The 23,441-nt window shown below is 43.3% G+C and overlaps 1 protein-coding gene across 1 annotated transcript in view; it reads left to right on the forward strand.

Moving 5' to 3' along the window:
* The window catches only part of LOC311342479 (uncharacterized protein), a gene marked incomplete at its 5' end in the record, with an annotated part of 34,573 nt that extends 11,367 nt beyond the window's left edge, over positions 1 to 23,206 (forward strand). Inside the window, 9 exons of the mRNA XM_084467299.1 lie at positions 569 to 618; positions 1,148 to 1,255; positions 3,045 to 3,173; positions 3,369 to 3,528; positions 4,264 to 4,457; positions 4,544 to 4,785; positions 4,935 to 5,155; positions 22,428 to 22,531; positions 23,070 to 23,206. Coding sequence (XP_084323425.1) covers positions 569 to 618; positions 1,148 to 1,255; positions 3,045 to 3,173; positions 3,369 to 3,528; positions 4,264 to 4,457; positions 4,544 to 4,785; positions 4,935 to 5,155; positions 22,428 to 22,516 — 1,193 coding nt within the window. The 3' untranslated portion in view covers positions 22,517 to 22,531; positions 23,070 to 23,206. The remainder of the gene's footprint in view (positions 1 to 568; positions 619 to 1,147; positions 1,256 to 3,044; positions 3,174 to 3,368; positions 3,529 to 4,263; positions 4,458 to 4,543; positions 4,786 to 4,934; positions 5,156 to 22,427; positions 22,532 to 23,069) is intronic.
* Between the last annotated feature and the right edge of the window lie 235 nt (positions 23,207 to 23,441).

A 23,441-nucleotide genomic window follows, 5' to 3' on the forward strand; every position in this document is an offset into this window, starting at 1 on the left:
CTGTCACTAGATCCTGCGTATCTTAAGTAGATACGCAGACGCACAGGCATGACATCCGCACACATTCACTTTATGCTTTAATTTGGTCTTCCGTGATCTTGTGCCAATGAATGAATGATGGCATTCAGTGGGGTGTGGCCAGGGACACATTCTGCTGGGGAGGGAGTTCCTACTGCTGTTGTTTGTTGGTCAATATGTGTATGAATGAATGAATAGGTGTATGAATGGGTGAATAAATGGGTGAAGAAGTGCATGGATGTGCATATGAATTGATGGATGGGTGTCTGAATGGGTACATATGTTTAAGAACGGGTGTATGAATGGGTAAGTGTGAGGCATTTGGTGTCAAAAGTGCTTAGAGTGGCCACAGTGGTAAGACAATATCTATATTGTTTTGTCCTTGTTTTTTCCATATATAAATATAGGGAAAATATATCTAAGACCAAAGAAGAGCCAGCATTTACCAATAATATTGCTATTCTGTTTTGTGTATTTTGTGGTAGCATAGCATTCTTTGGAATTGATGTATTCAATTATGTTTTCAACTTTTATCCACTCTCTGTTACAGACTCTGAGCAAGAGGACAGCAATGTTTACAGCCAGGCTTCAGAACAAGCCGTAAGTCATCTTTAACCTTTGGAGTTGCAAAGTTAAAATTCCTCAACGGTCCAGGACTATGTAGGGAAGTAGATAAAACTTTTTCTTCATGCCATGAATGGAATTAAATGTTGTGAAAATACACAAGCCACCCAATTACACTATGCCTCCCCCCCATATTTTTTAATCATAACTGTCTCATTCAAATCAATTCTATGTAACTTGGCATTGGTTCATCATGGAGACCTGCTGGAGACCGTAGCACCAGATGTACATACACGTACTGTACCGCTGACCTACATTTACTTTTAGTCTTTGATCAGATGCTTTGATACCGTGTCACATTACATGTGAGGCTTAGAACAATCAAAGCATAAAATCAATATTGGATCAAAAACTTTGATCAACTTTGAACAATATTGGATGTGTTTTGCCCCACCCCTAACCTGTGTGTTGCCCCGCCCCTCATCTGTGTGTTGCCTCACCCCTCACCTGTTGTTTGTCCCGCCCCTCAACTGTTGTTTGCCCTGCCCCTCACCTGTGCCTACAGGTAAAACACAAGAGGCGGTCGCCCCCCACTGACGGACCCCCCTCATCCCCTCACACCAACCTGCACCCGGCCGGGTCTACTGAGGAGCAGGAGAGCCCTGAGAGAGTGGTGAGAACACACACACACACACACACACACACACACACAAATGCAAAAAAACTGTACACATAAGAACTATGCAGATACACACACATATACTGTAGACATAGTGTACACAAATGTTCTCACACACACAGACACAAACAAACACCTAAAAACATATACAAAGGCTAAATTATTCACACATGCATACCCTAACAAACACTCTAACCCATATATACAAAAAACTGCTCACACACAAATCTTGACATGAATAGCAAATAAAGTGAACAATTTCATTGAAAGGAACATACAATTTCTACTATTCACATAAAAAATGCGATACTGAATCATGAATCGGCACTTTATTCATTAATCACCACCTGGCGAGCCTCATGATCTGATGATCCCCCTCTATCTGCTCTGCGCTTCCACCACCCAGTACACAAAACAATAGACCCATGGATGTGCTGAGCTCATCCACAGGCTCAACAAAAACACCTGTGTACCGTTTCCCCCTGGCTCAGCAGAAACACCAGCCTGGCTTCTTTCAGCCAGTCGCAGGTGGCAGAGTGACCACAAAGAACTCCCGAGCGTGGCAGATCTGCACTCCGCCAGGTGCTCAGATTCAGCTGTAAACACTCTGGTCCATGTGAGATGAGGAAAACATTGCTAGCATTCCTCTGGTGTCGGGTGGGAAACGATAGCCACGAGCTAACATTGATCAAGTATCAAGTACTTAATGACTCTCTTCCTTCCGTTGATCAAACTTAATTAGAGCAGAACGAAACATAGAGGTGAATGATTTGGTTCTTTGGGATTTGATTGGATTGTAATCCAAATGGAACCACTTGCAAGGGCCTATGACAAAAATGGAAAACAAGATATGTTATTGGTTAAAAGTCAGGCTGGCCTTTATGTTATGTGTGTTTAAGTTATGTGTGTAAAATTTGGATGTATGGTAACTCATGTACTGAAATAAGGTTTGCCTTACATTGTGAAATCAGTGCCTACTACCTACAAATATATAGTTTAATTGTGACTTTATTGGGAAAGCTTACATTGTTGTTTTGCTGTATTTGTCCTACTTGAATCAATCAATATCTGAATAGATGTTGTTATAAGAGGAAAAATCCTACAATTCCTATGTTTGTGACTACAAAACTACAAATCATTATAAAACGGGTGGCTTAAATCAAGCGATCTGATTGGTTCCCAACTGTTGTATAATGAGTACACACAGCTATGACGCCCATTCAGTTTACAGAGTGCCGTATCACTCCGCGCCTAACTTGAACTGTTGTTTATTTATATATAAAAGCAATAGCATAGTTCACTGAAGCCTAAAAATATGTTGATTGCTGGAGAGGGTGGAAATGTTGTAAAGCAATAAGCAAAGGTGAGTGAACTGCTCGATAGTAGGCTAAATTGGCGGCGAACCAAGCTACTGTCTCTAGCCTTCTCTGTGAAGGACGCAGGTAGCCAGGAGGGACTACTTTTATAAAATGTTCTCATTATACCACAGTTAAGGGGGTCGTCGTCCCTCCACTGCGCGTCGGGACGAACAACGCCCCTTAACAGTGGTATAATGACAACATTCCACAGCCTGTCGTTATCTATTGCTTAAATATATCAACCTTTATCATGTCTTTAATTACAATCTTTTGATGCTTACTTTAACCACACTAAACAGTATTTGTGTGTGTGTGTGTGTGTGTGTGTGTGTGTGTGTGTGTCTGTGGGTGTGTGTCTGTGTGCACGTGTGTGTGTGTGTGTGTGTGTGTGTGTGTGTGTGTGTGCGTGTATCTGGGTGGTGTAGGTTCAGAAGGAGAGGCTCCACGCTGAGTTGAAGCAGGTGTTGAGTCTGAAGAGGACTCAGCTGAGAGCATCAAGCCGCCGTCTGACCCGAGCCGACATGGACTCTTCATCCACTGAGGAGCAGACGGTGGTACGTCCTGTAGGCAAATACTGGAGAAGAAATCATAAGTTCAATCATCGTAAAAAAAAGGGTTTTGACAACATGTGTGTGTGTTTGTGCGTGTGTGTGTCTGTATTCTGTACTCCTGTGTGTGTACAAGTGCATGTCCGTGTTTTCATCTTCCATATGTTTTTGTGTGTGTGTGTGTGTGTGTGTGTATGTCAGGAGGAGGCCGAGGCCATCAAGCCAGTGGAGATCACCGTGGAGACGGAGGCGGAGGCGGGAGCTAGTGGCTACAGTGTGACGGGTGGAGGACAGAAAGGAATCTTCATCAAGGACGTCCTCAAAGACTCCCCTGCTGCCAAACACCTCAGTCTGCAGCAAGGTACCAGTCCAGTCGGACTAGAGGAACTCATCATTCACTAACACCTCAGTCTGCATCAAGGTACCAGTCTAGAGGAACTCATCCCTCACTAACACCTCAGTCTGCATCAAGGTACCAGTCTAGAGGAACTCATCCCTCACTAACACCTCAGTCTGCATCAAGGTACCAGTCTAGAGGAACTCATCCCTCACTAACACCTCAGTCTGCATCAAGGTACCAGTCTAGAGGAACTCATCCCTCACTAACACCTCAGTCTGCATCAAGGTACCAGTCTAGAGGAACTCATCCCTCACTTACACTTCAGCCTGCAGCAAGGTACCAGTTCAGTCCACTAGAGGAATACACACAAACCACATTTTGGACTAGGGATGAGCGAAGGAGGAAAGAATTTATACACTAAGGTAATCCTAATAAACTTCATATATATAGTGCCTCTCTTCCATGACCATGCCACTTTAATGCATTAATACAATAATCCATTGACATTTATCGCTGTACCGACAGCGATATATTGTTTCTCTTTCTTCTGACAAATGTGCTTCGTCGCTTTGGATAAAAGCTAAAGGCCCTAAATGTAAATGTACACACCCAATGATGGCCAATTCCACAAAAACAAGGATCACAGAAAGAAACAAATGAGTATCTTCAACCTTGAAGAAGGCATGGACACTGCTTTGCTCAAAGGCCCTTACAACAGCTTATCCTTAGTTCACGGCTACGTTGGTCTCTCTGTAGGGGATCAGCTCCTGAGTGCCAAAGTCTACTTCGACAACGTCAAATACGAAGATGCCCTGAAGATCCTGCAGTGCGCAGAGCCATATAAGGTCAGCTTCCTGGTGAAGAGGACGGTCACTGGAAGCGAGGTCATTGTGAGACCTGCGGCCCCTAGCCTGGAGGCCAAGGGGCCCAAAGCCAAGGTGCCTAAAATGGTAACTACAGCATCATGTTTTCGCATAATTCTGACATCTGAATGTACAACACATAGAGAATAAATGAATCAATTTGTATGTTTCAGAGTGCTAAGAGCACCAAGCCATTCAAGCTGAAGAAGACGAGAGGAGGCCGCTTCGGGCTGAAGAGGCTGAAGGAGAAGAGGGGGAGAGAGGAGCTGGTGGTCGAGGGAACTCCCCCCAGGGTGGACATAAGCGACGTGGACGTGGAGTTCTGCCTTCCCAAGATGAAACAGAGGAGCGGCATTGAAGCCACAGCAGATGGAACTGAAGGAGTAGTCTCAGGAAAGAGAAAGAAGAGAATCAGGTTGGTCTGCTTTCCTAGTGTTTCCTAGTGCCTCACCTTCATACTAGAAACATTGTTTATGACTGCATGGCTATCTGTCAGCCATTGTTTTGCAAGTACTGCCTATGTCTTTAGGTTGTAACACAAGTTGTACTCTCTTTATTTAACAGGTTTCCTAAGATGAGAGCAAGCACAGAAGTGGAAACAGGACCATTCGTGGAACACGTGGATGTATCTGGAACTAAAGTCGACAGCAAGGTCAAAGGCCCCAAATTTGGAATTACCTTCCCGAAGACCAAAACCACAACCTCTGTCCCATCCTCAGCCTCAGTGGAGTTGAAACCACCAGAAATGAAACTGCACCCACCATCAGTAGAATTCTGTTTGTCAGGTAATAAAGGTGGTGGTTACCTGGACATGGAAAAGGGAAGGGCTAAGGTTAATACACCAGAGGTTGAGTTTGCTCTCCCTTCAGGGAAAGCTGAAGCATCTTTGCCCAATGTGTCCAAAGGTAAAGTAGAAATCAAGGCTCCTGTAGTTGACATTAAAGGAGACATTAATGCAAAGGGCCTTGGAGGAAAATGTAAAGTCCCAAAGATAAGCAGAGATGCAGATGTGGGGAAAGGAGATGGAAAAGTACGAATGCCAAAGCTGAAACTACCAAAAGTACGACTCTCACGCCACTCTGATGAGATTGACGGTGACTTTAAAATGAAGGCTGAAAGTACAAAAATGCCCAATATTGATGTAGCACCTCCTACTGTAGATGTCGATTGTTCTCTGTCACCAATGAAAGGAATGGTTGGAGGAGATATCAAAGTACTTACAACAAAGGTCCAAGGGGGGGTTGATGGCAGTATTGCTGAGATGGAAGTGTCTAAGGAAAAGCCATCAGTGAAAATGCCATCTGTGGATATCTCATTGCCAAAAGGGAAGGGAAAATCTCATATGGAGGTCTCCCATTGTGAGAAAGAGGGGATGAAAATGCCCTCAATAGATGTATCAGTGCCTGGAGTCAGTTTTGACTTTGACACTGGTCGAAGAGTTCCTGATGAAATTGAGGGCCCTTCATTCAAAGGGCCCAATATCAGTGTGCCAAAAGCAGATATCTCGTTGCCAAAGATTGAATTACCAGATGTGGAATTTCAAAGTCTAGAAGGTGGAATTAAAATTGACTGTCCCTCAGTTGATATATCCCCTCCAAAGAATAAACTTCATGGAGGAGATTTGGGAATGGAACATTACATGGGAGGAGATGGAAGGTTCAAAATGCCTGAATTCGACATATCTCTCCCAAAAATGCATTCTCCAAAGGGAGACTTAAAAATGGAGGGCCAAGAAATAGAGGCAGGTTTCAAATTACCAAAAGTTGGCCTGAATCTCCCCAAGGGCCAATTAAAAGGAGGAAATGTGGAAATGCAAGACATTGATGTCTCACTTCCAAAAGGAAAAGTTGAGGGTGACTTGATAATTGAAGGAGAGGGCACAAAATTCTCAATACCCTCTTTCGATGTTTCAGTACCTGCCCTAAATCTACCCGGAGGTATCGTTGAACTGGAAGGACCAGATATTAAGGGAAAGATGGAGGTGCCAGATGTTGATATCTCCCTTCCCGAAGGAAAAGCTGAAAGTGAAATCAATTTTGAAGGAAAGGGCGGGAAATTTAAACCCAAATTTGATATTTCACTACCCAATATAAATCGACCTGAGGGAAAAGTTAAAATAGAAGGGCCTGATATGAAGGGAACGATTGACATGCCAGATGTTGACATTTCACTCCCTAAAGGAAAAGCAGAAGGGGATATTGACATTGACGCACATGTTGGCAAAGGAGGTAAATTCCAAACGCCTTCTGTAGATCATTCTCTACCTAAAATGAAAGTGAAAGGACCTGATGTCAACATAGAAGGCCCAGATGTCAAAGATGGAAAATTTGCCATGCCCTCATTCAATGTTTCACTACCAAAGGTAAATCTACCTGGAGGCAACGTTAAACTGGAAGGACCAGATTTGAAGGGAAAGATGGAAATGCCAGAAGTTGATATCTCCCTTCCCAAAGAAAAATCTGAGGCTGAAATGAACATTGAAGGAAAGGGTGGAACATTTAAAATGCCTAAATTTGATATTTCACTACCCAATATAAATCTACCTGAGGGCAAAGTTAAAATAGAAGGGCCAGAGATGAAGGGAAAGATGGACATGCCAGATGTTGACATTTCACTCCCTAAAGGAAAAGCAGAAGGGGATATCGACATTGATGCACATGTTGCAAAAGGAGGTAAATTCCACATGCCTTCTATAGATCTTTCTCTACCTAAAATGAAAGTGAAAGGACCTGATGTCAACATAGACGGACCAGAAGTCAAAGGGGGAAAGGTTGGCATGCCTTCATTCAATGTTTCAGTACCAAAGATCAACCTCCCAGAAGGTGATCTAAAATTAAAGGGCCCAGATCTTAAGGGTAAGAAGATTGAGATGCCGAACATCGATATTTCACTCCCTAAAGGAAAAGCAGGAGGGGACATCGACATTGAGGCACACAGTGGCAAAGGAGGTAAATTCCACATGCCCTCAATAGATCTCTCCCTCCCCAAAATGAAAGGGAAAGGACCTAATGTCAACATAGAAGGCGCTGATGTCAAAGGTGGAAATATTTCCATGCCTTCATTTGATGTTTCATCACCAAAGGTAAATCTACCTGGAGGAAACGTTAAACTGGAAGGACCAGATTTGAAGGGAACGATGGAGATGCCAGTTGTTGATATCTCCCTTCCCAAAGGAAAAGCAGAGGCTGAAACAAACATTAAAGGAAAAGGTGTGAAATTTAAAATGCCTAAATTCGATATTTCACGACCAAAGATAAGTCTCCCTGAGGCCAACGTTAAAATAGAGGGGCAGGAGATGAAAGGAAAGATGGACATGCCAGAAGTTCACATTTCACTCCCTAAAGGAAAAGCAGGAGGGGATATCGACACTGACGCACATGTTGGCAAAGGCAGTAAATTCCACATGCCCTCAGTAGACTTTTCCTTCCCAAAAATGAAAGTGAAAGGACCTGATGTCAACATGAAAGGCAAGGATGTAAAAGGTGGAAAGTTTTCTGTGCCTTCATTCGATATTTCACAACCAAAGGTAAATCTACCTGAGGGCAAAGTTAAAATAGAAGGGCCTGATATGAAGGGAAAGATAGACATGCCACATGTTGACATTTCACTCCCTAAAGGAAAAGCAGAAGGGGATATCGACATTGACACGCATGTTGGCAAAGGAGGTAAATTCCACATGCCTTCCATAGATCTTTCTCTACCTAAAATGAAAGTGGAAGGACCTGATGTCAACATAGAAGGCCCGGATGTCAAAGGTGGAAAGTTTGCCATGCCTTCATTCGATGTTTCATTACCTAAGGTAAATCTACCTGGAGGTAACGTTCAACTGGAAGGACCAGATATGAAAGGGAATGTGGAGATGCCAGACGTTGATATATCCCTTCCCAAAGGAAAAGCGGAGGGTGAAATAAACATTGAAGGAAAGGGCGGGAAATTTAAGATGCCCAAATTCGATGTTTCACTACCAAAGATCAACCTCCCAGAAGGAGATTTAAAATTGAAAGGCCCAGATCTTAAGGGTAAGAAGATTGAGATGCCAAACATTGATATGTCACTCCCTAAAGGAAAAGCAGGAGGCGATATCGACATTGAGGCAGACTGTGCCAAAGGTGGAAAATTCCACATGCCCTCAATAGATCTCTCCCTCCCCAAAATGAAAGGGAAAGGACCTGATGTCAACATAGAAGGCCCTGATGTCAAAGGTGGAAAGTTTGCCATGCCCTCATTCGATGTTTCACTACCAAAGGTAAATCTACCTGGAGGCAACGTTAAACTGGAAGGACCAGATTTGAAGGGAAAGATGGAGATGCCAGATGTTGATATCTCCCTTCCCAAAGGAAAAGCTGAGGCTGAAATGAACATTGAAGGAAAGGGTGGGAAATTTAAAATGCCTAAATTTGATATCTCACTACCAAAGGTAAAACTACCTGAGGGCAAAGTTAAAATAGAAGGGCCTGGTATGAAGGGAAAGATAGACATGCCAGATGTTGACATTTCACTCCCTAAAGGAAAAGCAGAAGGGGATATCGACATTGACACGCATGTTGGCAAAGGAGGTAAATTCCACATGCCTTCCATAGATCTTTCTCTACCTAAAATGAAAGTGAAAGGACCTGATGTCAACATAGAAGGCCCGGATGTCAAAGGTGGAAAGTTTGCCATGCCTTCATTCGATGTTTCATTACCTAAGGTAAATCTACCTGGAGGTAACGTTCAACTGGAAGGACCAGATATGAAAGGGAATGTGGAGATGCCAGACGTTGATATATCCCTTCCCAAAGGAAAAGCGGAGGGTGAAATAAACATTGAAGGAAAGGGCGGGAAATTTAAAATGCCCAAATTCGATGTTTCACTACCAAAGATCAACCTCCCAGAAGGAGATTTAAAATTGAAAGGCCCAGATCTTAAGGGTAAGAAGATTGAGATGCCAAACATTGATATCTCACTCCCTAAAGGAAAAGCAGGAGGCGATATCGACATTGAGGCACACGGTGCCAAAGGTGGTAAATTCCACATGCCCTCAATAGATCTCTCCATCCCCAAAATGAAAGGGAAAGGACCTGATGTCAACATAGAAGGCCCTGATGTCAAAGGTGGAAAGTTTGCCATGCCCTCATTCGATGTTTCACTACCAAAGGTAAATCTACCTAGAGGCAACGTTAAACTGGAAGGACCAGATTTGAAGGGAAAGATGGAGATGCCAGATGTTGATATCTCCCTTCCCAAAGGAAAAGCTGAGGCTGAAATGAACATTGAAGGAAAGGGTGGGAAATTTAAAATGCCTAAATTCGATATCTCACTACCAAAGGTAAAACTACCTGAGGGCAAAGTTAAAATAGAAGGGCCTGATATGAAGGGAAAGATGGACATGCCAGATGTTGACATTTCGCTCCCTAAAGGAAAAGCAGAAGGGGATATCGACATTGACACGCATGTTGGCAAAGGAGGTAAATTCCACATGCCTTCCATCGATCTTTCTCTACCTAAAATGAAAGTGAAAGGACCTGATGTCAACATAGAAGGCCCGAATGTCAAAGGTGGAAAGTTTGCCATGCCTTCATTCGATGTTTCATTACCTAAGGTAAATCTACCTGGAGGTAACGTTCAACTGGAAGGACCAGATATGAAAGGGAATGTGGAGGTGCCAGACGTTGATATATCACTTCCCAAAGGAAAAGCGGAGGGTGAAATAAACATTGAAGGAAAGGGCGGGAAATTTAAAATGCCCAAATTCGATGTTTCACTACCAAAGATCAACCTCCCAGAAGGAGATTTAAAATTGAAAGGCCCAGATCTTAAGGGTAAGAAGATTGAGATGCCAAACATTGATATCTCACTCCCTAAAGGAAAAGCAGGAGGCAATATCGACATTGAGGCACACGGTGCCAAAGGTGGTAAATTCCACATGCCCTCAATAGATATCTCCATCCCCAAAATGAAAGGGAAAGGACCTGATGTCAACATAGAAGGCCCTGATGTCAAAGGTGGAAAGTTTGCCATGCCCTCATTCGATGTTTCACTACCAAAGGTAAATCTACCTGGAGGCAACGTTAAACTGGAAGGACCAGATTTGAAGGGAAAGGTGGAGATGCCAGATGTTGATATATCCCTTCCCAAAGGAAAAGCGGAGGGTGAAATAAACATTGAAGGAAAGGGCGGGAAATTTAAAATGCCCAAATTCGATGTTTCACTACCAAAGATCAACCTCCCAGAAGGAGATTTAAAATTGAAAGGCCCAGATCTTAAGGGTAAGAAGATTGAGATGCCAAACATTGATATCTCACTCCCTAAAGGAAAAGCAGGAGGCGATATCGACATTGAGGCACACGGTGCCAAAGGTGGTAAATTCCACATGCCCTCAATAGATCTCTCCATCCCCAAAATGAAAGGGAAAGGACCTGATGTCAACATAGAAGGCCCTGATGTCAAAGGTGGAAAGTTTGCCATGCCCTCATTCGATGTTTCACTACCAAAGGTAAATCTACCTAGAGGCAACGTTAAACTGGAAGGACCAGATTTGAAGGGAAAGATGGAGATGCCAGATGTTGATATCTCCCTTCCCAAAGGAAAAGCTGAGGCTGAAATGAACATTGAAGGAAAGGGTGGGAAATTTAAAATGCCTAAATTCGATATCTCACTACCAAAGGTAAAACTACCTGAGGGCAAAGTTAAAATAGAAGGGCCTGATATGAAGGGAAAGATGGACATGCCAGATGTTGACATTTCGCTCCCTAAAGGAAAAGCAGAAGGGGATATCGACATTGACACGCATGTTGGCAAAGGAGGTAAATTCCACATGCCTTCCATCGATCTTTCTCTACCTAAAATGAAAGTGAAAGGACCTGATGTCAACATAGAAGGCCCGAATGTCAAAGGTGGAAAGTTTGCCATGCCTTCATTCGATGTTTCATTACCTAAGGTAAATCTACCTGGAGGTAACGTTCAACTGGAAGGACCAGATATGAAAGGGAATGTGGAGGTGCCAGACGTTGATATATCACTTCCCAAAGGAAAAGCGGAGGGTGAAATAAACATTGAAGGAAAGGGCGGGAAATTTAAAATGCCCAAATTCGATGTTTCACTACCAAAGATCAACCTCCCAGAAGGAGATTTAAAATTGAAAGGCCCAGATCTTAAGGGTAAGAAGATTGAGATGCCAAACATTGATATCTCACTCCCTAAAGGAAAAGCAGGAGGCAATATCGACATTGAGGCACACGGTGCCAAAGGTGGTAAATTCCACATGCCCTCAATAGATATCTCCATCCCCAAAATGAAAGGGAAAGGACCTGATGTCAACATAGAAGGCCCTGATGTCAAAGGTGGAAAGTTTGCCATGCCCTCATTCGATGTTTCACTACCAAAGGTAAATCTACCTGGAGGCAACGTTAAACTGGAAGGACCAGATTTGAAGGGAAAGGTGGAGATGCCAGATGTTGATATCTCCCTTCCCAAAGGAAAAGCTGAGGCTGAAATGAACATTGAAGGAAAGGGTGGGAAATTTAAAATGCCTAAATTCGATATCTCACTACCAAAGGTAAAACTACCTGAGGGCAAAGTTAAAATAGAAGGGCCTGATATGAAGGGAAAGATGGACATGCCAGATGTTGACATTTCACTCCCTAAAGGAAAAGCAGAAGGGGATATCGACATTGACACGCATGTTGGCAAAGGAGGTAAATTCCACATGCCTTCCATAGATCTTTCTCTACCTAAAATGAAAGTGAAAGGACCTGATGTCAACATAGAAGGCCCGGATGTCAAAGGTGGAAAGTTTGCCATGCCCTCATTCGATGTTTCACTACCAAAGGTAAATCTACCTGGAGGTAACGTTCAACTGGAAGGACCAGATATGAAAGGGAATGTGGAGATTCCAGACATTGATATATCCCTTCCCAAAGGAAAAGCGGAGGGTGAAATAAACATTGAAGGAAAGGGCGGCAAATTTAAAATGCCCAAATTCGATGTTTCACTACCAAAGATCAACCTCCCAGAAGGAGATTTAAAATTGAAAGGCCCAGATCTTAAGGGTAAGAAGATTGAGATGCCAAACATCGATATCTCACTCCCTAAAGGAAAAGCAGGAGGCGATATCGACATTGAGGCACACAATGCCAAAGGTGGTAAATTCCACATGCCCTCAATAGATCTCTCCCTCCCCAAAATGAAAGGGAAAGGACCTGATGTCAACATAGAAGGCCCTGATGTCAAAGGTGGAAAGTTTGCCATGCCCTCATTCGATGTTTCACTACCAAAGGTAAATCTACCTGGAGGCAACGTTAAACTGGAAGGACCAGATTTGAAGGGAAAGATGGAGATGCCAGATGTTGATATCTCCCTTCCCAAAGGAAAAGCTGAGGCTGAAATGAACATTGAAGGAAAGGGTGGGAAATTTAAAATGCCTAAATTCGATATCTCACTACCAAAGGTAAAACTACCTGAGGGCAAAGTTAAAATAGAAGGGCCTGATATGAAGGGAAAGATGGACATGCCAGATGTTGACATTTCACTCCCTAAAGGAAAAGCAGAAGGGGATATCGACATTGACACGCATGTTGGCAAAGGAGGTAAATTCCACATGCCTTCCATAGATCTTTCTCTACCTAAAATGAAAGTGAAAGGACCTGATGTCAACATAGAAGGCCCGGATGTCAAAGGTGGAAAGTTTGCCATGCCCTCATTTGATGTTTCACTACCAAAAGTAAATCTACCTGGAGGCAACGTTCAACTGGAAGGACCAGATATGAAAGGGAATGTGGAGATGCCAGACGTTGATATATCACTTCCCAAAGGAAAAGCGGAGGGTGAAATAAACATTGAAGGAAAGGGCGGGAAATTTAAAATGCCCAAATTCGATGTTTCACTACCAAAGATCAACCTCCCAGAAGGAGATTTAAAATTGAAAGGCCCAGATCTTAAGGGTAAGAAGATTGAGATGCCAAACATTGATATCTCACTCCCTAAAGGAAAAGCAGGAGGCGATATCGACATTGAGGCACACGGTGCCAAAGGTGGTAAATTCCACATGCCCTCAATAGATATCTCCATCCCCAAAATGAAAGGGAAAGGACCTGATGTCAACATAGAAGGCCCTGATGTCAAAGGTGGAAAGTTTGCCATGCCCTCATTCGATGTTTCACTACCAAAGGTAAATCTACCTGGAGGCAACGTTAAACTGGAAGGACCAGATTTGAAGGGAAAGATGGAGATGCCAGATGTTGATATCTCCCTTCCCAAAGGAAAAGCTGAGGCTGAAATGAACATTGAAGGAAAGGGTGGGAAATTTAAAATGCCTAAATTCGATATCTCACTACCAAAGGTAAAACTACCTGAGGGCAAAGTTAAAATAGAAGGGCCTGATATGAAGGGAAAGATGGACATGCCAGATGTTGACATTTCACTCCCTAAAGGAAAAGCAGAAGGGGATATCGACATTGACACGCATGTTGGCAAAGGAGGTAAATTCCACATGCCTTCCATAGATCTTTCTCTACCTAAAATGAAAGTGAAAGGACCTGATGTCAACATAGAAGGCCCGGATGTCAAAGGTGGAAAGTTTGCCATGCCCTCATTCGATGTTTCACTACCAAAGGTAAATCTACCTGGAGGTAACGTTCAACTGGAAGGACCAGATATGAAAGGGAATGTGGAGATTCCAGACGTTGATATATCCCTTCCCAAAGGAAAAGCGGAGGGTGAAATAAACATTGAAGGAAAGGGCGGGAAATTTAAAATGCCCAAATTCGATGTTTCACTACCAAAGATCAACCTCCCAGAAGGAGATTTAAAATTGAAAGGCCCAGATCTTAAGGGTAAGAAGATTGAGATGCCAAACATCGATATCTCACTCCCTAAAGGAAAAGCAGGAGGCGATATCGACATTGAGGCACACAATGCCAAAGGTGGTAAATTCCACATGCCCTCAATAGATCTCTCCCTCCCCAAAATGAAAGGGAAAGGACCTGATGTCAACATAGAAGGCCCTGATGTCAAAGGTGGAAAGTTTGCCATGCCCTCATTCGATGTTTCACTACCAAAGGTAAATCTACCTGGAGGCAACGTTAAACTGGAAGGACCAGATTTGAAGGGAAAGATGGAGATGCCAGATGTTGATATCTCCCTTCCCAAAGGAAAAGCTGAGGCTGAAATGAACATTGAAGGAAAGGGTGGGAAATTTAAAATGCCTAAATTCGATATCTCACTACCAAAGGTAAAACTACCTGATGGCAAAGTTAAAATAGAAGGGCCTGATATGAAGGGAAAGATGGACATGCCAGATGTTGACATTTCACTCCCTAAAGGAAAAGCAGAAGGGGATATCGACATTGACACGCATGTTGGCAAAGGAGGTAAATTCCACATGCCTTCCATAGATCTTTCTCTACCTAAAATGAAAGTGAAAGGACCTGATGTCAACATAGAAGGCCCGGATGTCAAAGGTGGAAAGTTTGCCATGCCCTCATTCGATGTTTCACTACCAAAAGTAAATCTACCTGGAGGCAACGTTAAACTGGAAGGACCAGATTTGAAGGAAAAGATTGAGATGCCAGATGTTGATATCTCAGTTCCCAAAGGAAAAGCTGAGGCTGAAATGAACATTGAAGGAAAGGGTGGGAAATTTAAAATGCCTAAATTCGACATTTCACTACCAAAGGTAAAACTACCTGAGGGCAAAGTTAAAATAGAAGGGCCTGATATGAAGGGAAAGATTGACATGCCAGATGTTGACATTTCACTCCCTAAAGGAAAAGCAGAAGGGGATATCGACATTGACACGCATGTTGGCAAAGGAGGTAAATTCCACATGCCTTCCATAGATCTTTCTCTACCTAAAATGAAAGTGAAAGGACCTGATGTCAACATAGAAGGCTCGGATGTCAAAGGTGGAAAGTTTGCTATGCCTTCATTCGATGTTTCAATACCTAAGGTAAATCTACCTGGAGGTAACGTTCAACTGGAAGGACCAGATATGAAAGGGAATGTGGAGATGCCAGACGTTGATATATCCCTTCCCAAAGGAAAAGCGGAGGGTGAAATAAACATTGAAGGAAAGGGCGGGAAATTTAAAATGCCCAAATTCGATGTTTCACTACCAAAGATCAACCTCCCAGAAGGAGATTTAAAATTGAAAGGCCCAGATCTTAAGGGTAAGAAGATTGAGATGCCAAACATCGATATCTCACTCCCTAAAGGAAAAGCAGAAGGGGATATCGACATTGAGGCACACGATGCCAAAGGTGGTAAATTCCACATGCCCTCAATAGATCTCTCCCTCCCCAAAATGAAAGGGAAAGGAGCTGATGTCAACATAGAAGGCCCTGATGTCAAAGGTGGAAAGTTTGCCATGCCCTCATTCGATGTTTCACTACCAAAGGTAAATCTACCTGGAGGCAACGTTAAACTGGAAGGACCAGATTTGAAGGGAAAGATGGAGATGCCAGATGTTGATATCTCCCTTCCCAAAGGAAAAGCTGAGGCTGAAATGAACATTGAAGGAAAGGGTGGGAAATTTAAAATGCCTAAATTCGACATCTCACTACCAAAGGTAAAACTACCTGAGGGCAAAGTGAAAATGGAAGGGCCTGATATGAAGGGAAAGATTGACATTCCAGATGTTGACATTTCACTCCCTAAAGGAAAAGCAGGAGGCGATATCGACATTGAGGCACACGGTGCCAAAGGTGGTAAATTCCACATGCCCTCAATAGATCTCTCCCTCCCCAAAATGAAAGGGAAAGGACCTGATGTCAACATAGAAGGCCCTGATGTTAAAGGTGGAAAGTTTGCCATGCCCTCATTCGATGTTTCACTACCAAAGGTAAATCTACCTGGAGGCAACGTTAAACTGGAAGGACCAGATTTGAAGGGAAAGATGGAGATGCCAGATGTTGATATCTCCCTTCCCAAAGGAAAAGCTGAGGCTGAAATGAACATTGAAGGAAAGGGTGGGAAATTTAAAATGCCCAAATTCGATGTTTCATTACCAAAGGTAAAACTACCTGAGGGCAAAGTTAAAATAGAAGGGCCTGATATGAAGGGAAAGATTGACATTCCAGATGTTGACATTTCACTCCCTAAAGGAAAAGCAGGAGGCGATATCGACATTGAGGCACACGGTGCCAAAGGTGGTAAATTCCACATGCCCTCAATAGATCTCTCCCTCCCCAAAATGAAAGGGAAAGGACCTGATGTCAACATAGAAGGCCCTGATGTTAAAGGTGGAAAGTTTGCCATGCCCTCATTCGATGTTTCACTACCAAAGGTAAATCTACCTGGAGGCAACGTTAAACTGGAAGGACCAGATTTGAAGGGAAAGATGGAGATGCCAGATGTTGATATCTCCCTTCCCAAAGGAAAAGCTGAGGCTGAAATGAACATTGAAGGAAAGGGTGGGAAATTTAAAATGCCTAAATTCGATATCTCACTACCAAAGGTAAAACTACCTGAGGGCAAAGTTAAAATAGAAGGGCCTGATATGAAGGGAAAGATGGACATGCCAGATGTCGACATTTCATTCCCTAAAGGAAAAGCAGAAGGGGATATCGACATTGACACGCATGTTGGCAAAGGAGGTAAATTCCACATGCCTTCCATAGATCTTTCTCTACCTAAAATGAAAGTGAAAGGACCTGATGTCAACATAGAAGGCCCGGATGTCAAAGGTGGAAAGTTTGCCATGCCCTCATTCGATGTTTCACTACCAAAAGTAAATCTACCTGGAGGCAACGTTAAACTGGAAGGACCAGATTTGAAGGGAAAGATGGAGATGCCAGATGTTGATATCTCCCTTCCCAAAGGAAAAGCTGAGGCTGAAATGAACATTGAAGGAAAGGGTGGGAAATTTAAAATGCCCAAATTCGATGTTTCATTACCAAAGGTAAAACTACCTGAGGGCAAAGTTAAAATAGAAGGGCCTGATATGAAGGGAAAGATTGACATTCCAGATGTTGACATTTCACTCCCTAAAGGAAAAGCAGGAGGCGATATCGACATTGAGGCACACGGTGCCAAAGGTGGTAAATTCCACATGCCCTCAATAGATCTCTCCCTCCCCAAAATGAAAGGGAAAGGACCTGATGTCAACATAGAAGGCCCTGATGTTAAAGGTGGAAAGTTTGCCATGCCCTCATTCGATGTTTCACTACCAAAGGTAAATCTACCTGGAGGCAACGTTAAACTGGAAGGACCAGATTTAAAGGGAAAGATGGAGGTGCCAGATGTTGATGTCTCCCTTCCCAAAGGAAAAGCTGAGGCTGAAATGAACATTGAAGGAAAGGGTGGGAAATTTAAAATGCCTAAATTCGATATCTCACTACCAAAGGTAAAACTACCTGAGGGCAAAGTTAAAATAGAAGGGCCTGATATGAAGGGAAAGATGGACATGCCAGACGTCGACATTTCACTCCCTAAAGGAAAAGCAGAAGGGGATATCGACATTGACACGCATGTTGGCAAAGGAGGTAAATTCCACATGCCTTCCATAGATCTTTCTCTACCTAAAATGAAAGTGAAAGGACCTGATGTCAACATAGAAGGCCCGGATGTCAAAGGTGGAAAGTTTGCCATGCCCTCATTCGATGTTTCACTACCAAAAGTAAATCTACCTGGAGGCAACGTTAAACTGGAAGGACCAGATTTGAAGGGAAAGATGGAGATGCCAGATGTTGATATCTCCCTTCCCAAAGGAAAAGCTGAGGCTGAAATGAACATTGAAGGAAAGGGTGGGAAATTTAAAATGCCCAAATTCGATGTTTCATTACCAAAGGTAAAACTACCTGAAGGCAAAGTTAAAATAGAAGGGCCTGATATGAAGGGAAAGATTGACATTCCAGATGATGACATTTCACTCCCTAAAGGAAAAGCAGGAGGCGATATCGACATTGACACGCATGTTGGCAAAGGAGGTAAATTCCACATGCCTTCCATAGATCTTTCTCTACCTAAAATGAAAGTGAAAGGACCTGATGTCAACATAGAAGGCCCGGATGTCAAAGGTGGAAAGTTTGCCATGCCCTCATTTGATGTTTCACTACCAAAAGTAAATCTACCTGGAGGCAACGTTAAACTGGAAGGACCAGATTTGAAGGGAAAGATGGAGATGCCAGATGTTGATATCTCCCTTCCCAAAGGAAAAGCTGAGGCTGAAATGAACATTGAAGGAAAGGGTGGGAAATTTAAAATGCCCAAATTCGATGTTTCATTACCAAAGATCAACCTCCCAGAAGGAGATTTAAAATTGAAAGGCCCAGATCTTAAAGGTAAGAAGATTGAGATGCCAAACATCGATATCTCACTCCCTAAAGGAAAAGCAGGAGGCGATATCGACATTGAGGCACACGGTGCCAAAGGTGGTAAATTCCACATGCCCTCAATAGATCTCTCCCTCCCCAAAATTAAAGGGAAAGGACCTGATGTCAACATAGAAGGCCCTGATGTCAAAGGTGGAAAGTTTGCCATGCCCTCATTCGATGTTTCACTACCAAAGGGAAATCTACCTGGAGGCAACGTTAAACTGGAAGGACCAGATTTGAAGGGAAAGATGGAGATGCCAGATGTTGATATCTCCCTTCCCAAAGGAAAAGCTGAGCCTGAAATGAACATTGAAGGAAAGGGTGGGAAATTTAAAATGCCTGAATTTGATATCTCACTACCAAAGGTAAAACTACCTGAGGGCAAAGTTAAAATAGAAGGGCCTGATATGAAGGGAAAGATGGACATACCAGATGTTGACATTTCACTCCCTAAAGGAAAAGCAGAAGGGGATATCGACATTGACGCTCATGTTGGCAAAGGAGGTAAATTCCACATGCCTTCCATAGATCTTTCTCTACCTAAAATGAAAGTGAAAGGACCTGATGTCAACATAGAAGGCCCGGATGTCAAAGGTGGAAAGTTTGCCATGCCTTCATTCGATGTTTCATTACCTAAGGTAAATCTACCTGGAGGTAACGTTCAACTGGAAGGACCAGATTTGAAAGAGAATGTGGAGATGCCAGACGTTGATATATCCCTCCCCAAAGGAAAAGCGGAGGGTGAAATAAACATTGAAGGAAAGGGCGGCAAATTTAAAATGCCCAAATTCGATGTTTCACTACCAAAGATCAACCTCCCAGAAGGAGATTTAAAATTGAAAGGCCCAGATCTTAAGGGTAAGAAGATTGAGATGCCAAACATCGATATCTCACTCCCTAAAGGAAAAGCAGGAGGGGATATCGACATTGATGCACACGGTGCCAAAGGCGGTAAATTCCACATGCCCTCAATAGATCTCTCCGTCCCCAAAATGAAAGGGAAAAGACCTGATGTCAACATAGATGGCCCGGATATCAAAGGTGGAAAGTTTTCCATGAAGGTGGAGATGCCAGGTGTTTTACCCCCAAGAGGAAAAGCTGAAGGACATTTTGACATGTCTCCAGTGGAGACAGAAGGCATAGGTGGATCAATTAAACTCCCCACTGTAAAACTACCAAAAGTTGACATCTCAGCTCCTAAGGTGGACTTTGACTTCAACTTGACCAAACCTACGGAGGACGACGAGGAACAGGAGCTACTGAAAGCAGAAGGTGGGAGGCCGTCCTCCAGCAGCAGTTTTGAAATGCCTGATGTGTCTCTCAGACTTCCAAAGTTTGCGCTTCCCAAATTTGGGGGGAGACCCAAGAGTGGAGAGTTAGAGGGGAAAATTCCAAAGGGAGATATATCCCTCAGCCCTACTGAAGGTGAAATAAGAGCACCATCATTAGAGTTTGATGATGGTGAAGGAAATATTAAAGTCAAAGTTAACAAGCCTAAAATCAAAATGCCCTCATTTGGAATCTCTAAAAAGACGTCAAATGCATCTGTTTCTCTCCCTGAGGGAGATGTTGATGCAACATTAGATGGAGACATGCATAAGGGTGGGTTTCATGCACCTAACGTCACAATTCAACTTCCCAGGTTTTCAGGCTTTGGGTCCAAGGAAGGAGGCAGGGGCAAGACGAGTGGAGACCTTGATGCAAAGGCCATGGTCAAAATACCAGCAGTCGAACTGTCACTGCAAGCAACAAAGACACCAGAAACAGAGGTTATTCTTCCCAAAGTAGAGGTAGACGTATCAGAAGCTGATATAAGAGGTTACGAAGGAAACCTAAAAATCCCTAAAATGCCAACAATTGATGTGTCTGCCCCCAAAACAGACATGGATGTGTCACTGGCTGGGGAAGAAAGAGGAAAATTCAAAATCCAAAATGTCAGTTTTCCAGACAGCAACATATCAGTTCCAAAAGGGATGTCTGCAAAAATGAAAGGGCCAGAAATGGAACTCAAAGGATCAGGAGAATTGGATGTATCAGATGTTGAAATAGACGGACAAGGACGAAGCAAGTTTAATATGCCCCATGTCAAACTACCAAACGTTGACTTAACCTTGCCTAAAGTAAAAATTGGAAAGGCTAATACACCATATGTGGATTTACCCAACACTGAAATGGAAGGAAAAACATTGGTAGGGGATATTAATTCACCGGAAGTAGAAGTTGAAGGAAAGAAAGGAAAGTTTAACAAGCCTCAAATCAAAATGCCAAATGTGGACATTACTCTTCCTCAAGGACAATCTGGAAAGATTCAAGGACCTGATGTTGAAATGGAGATGAAAGGAAAGGGAGGTGGGCATTTTAAAATGCCAAATGTCCATATATCGCTACCTAAAGGAAAATTACCAAAGTCAGATAAACCTTGTGTGGATCTTGAAGCTGAGGTAGAGGAATGCAAATTTAAAGGGCCTGGTATAGAAGTAACATCAGATTTAGAAGGGCCTGACCCTAAACTCTGTATGCCCTCTGTTAAATCTGCAGAAGACAAAGAAGGATTGACGTTCAAAACACCAAAAATCAAGATGCCAAAAGTAGCCATATCTTTTCCCAAAGGTAAAACAGGAGAATTTGAGCAATCAGAGAAAAGGATTAAGGGGGGCAAACTTAAGGGGCCAGATGGCAAACTTCCATCTGCTCATATATCAATTCCAGAAGTCCCATGCTCTGACTTAAAGGTTGATGTGGATATAGTTAACAAAAAGATTGAACTCCCTGATATCGAACTCAACACACCAGAAGCCAGTGGAAAGGGCAAGGGCACTAAGGTTAAAGGCACTAAATTCAAGATTGGGATGCCCAAAATGAAAAACAGTGGTGAAGCAAATATAGAGTTGAATAAATGTGGCAAAGGCAAAGAGATTGAAGGGATGAGTGGTAAAATGGAGGTCTCAGGCAGCTCAAATGGAGAGGGTGCTTTCTCGTTAGCTAAAGAAGTTAAAGCACCAAGCACACATGACATAGACTATGATATCAGTGCTTCACAGGAATATGATTCTAAAATGGGTAAAGGCCAGAAAATCAAAATCCCTAAATTTGGGGTTGCATTACCAGCTATTTCCTCTCCTGAGGGAAGGATGGATGTTCATCAGACTGACATACACTATGAGACATTGCCCAAAGTAAAAAAAGCTATGTTTGTGCGGGTAAATACAGAGGGAGAGGAGCTTGCCGTGTCTGCTAGTGTCCCCGATGAGGAAGGAACTGGGAACTTGGAAATAGGAGATGCCAAAGTAAGAATACCAAAAATCCAAATTAAGCCAACTTTTGAGAAGACGGGCGCCAACGACAAAGTATCACTTAAGGTTGAGAGCTCAAGTTCCGGCCTCGATGGTGAGAAAGAATTCCACATGGGATCGAAGGATGATAAAACCAAGACTAGTGGTAGAATGAAGCTGCCCAAGGTGGCATTCACCTCTCCATACACCAAGATGGCGGAAGCAGTTGAGGAGGACGCTGAACTGAGTGCAAAACTAGTTACAGATTCATCACCAGAAGGCAGAGTTGCTCATGAAAAAGGAATGAAGGGGCAATCCGGCAAGGTGTCCTTTGCAGGGTATAGTCTGACAACAAGTGGGGAGTGCGCTAAAGAAACAGCAGGAACAGAAGAGAGGGGTGATGTTGTGAAGTCTCTTGCAAGATCAGAGATGCTAGACAGGGATAGCTCAGAGTCTCCAGACCCGCTTATGGCTGGGTACTCCATGGGTTTCAGCTCAACAAAGTTCCAAGCATGGGAGGAGACCCAGGGGACAGATGCAACAGAGGCTTCTTCATGGTTCAAGGTCCCCAAGTTTAGCCTAAAGCCACACTCAACAGGTAGGCATCACACAATCTTAGCATTCAATAGTCACACTCATTTAAATGTAAATACTTATTTAGGTAAATTAATTTAAACTAAGTGAAGCAGACTGCAACTCTTTGTGGGTGTGTTGTAATGTGTGTGTTCGATTTTAGGTATTATTTTTGTTATAACAAAGTCACCATGGGTTTACAGTTAACATTCTTCATCATTCTTTTTTTGTCTTTTATTAGACTGAGATTTTTTCAAACTTCATAATTCCCACTGCCTACTCTGTCTTCACTACACTCCTCAAATATTATATATTATTATATAATATATATAATTATATATATTATATATTATATTATATATTATACTCTCCCTACAACTACTCTGCCCATCTTCCATTGTCCCTACACCTCATCCACCCTTCCACTGATGGCTTTCTCACATCTCTTTACGGCTCCTGTTGACTTGATACCTGCTGCTTCTTCTTTCCTCCTACCTCTCCTCCATCCACCTCCTCCTCCATCTCCACCCCCTCCTTGCTTTCTGCACCCCCTCCGCACCAAGGCTTCCTCCAGATAACCCCGGAGGGTTCGCCCCGGGCCCAGCGGAGGTCAGAGGTCAGTGGCGAGGTCGGCGGCGAGGAAGGGGTCTCCGGGATGTTCTCCCTCCACTCGTCAGCCATGGACTTCAGCTCCAGCCATAGGTCCGAGCAGCATCACGTCTCCACCGTGCAGGAGGGGTCCGTCACCACGGTGACCAAGACCACCAGAACCACCCGACAGGTGGTTGCCACAGAAACACGGACAGGCGAGGGGTCAGTCACCACGACCACGCACAGGGTGTTGGATTACGAGCAATGAGGGTAAAAGTCGTTTTTGTTAATTAGCCGAAGATGGCATTTGGTTATATGCTAATCGTGTGCAACGGAATTGGGTT

Source organism: Micromesistius poutassou (assembly GCF_964030765.1).
Source record: "Micromesistius poutassou genome assembly, chromosome: 4".
NCBI lineage: Eukaryota > Metazoa > Chordata > Actinopteri > Gadiformes > Gadidae > Micromesistius > Micromesistius poutassou.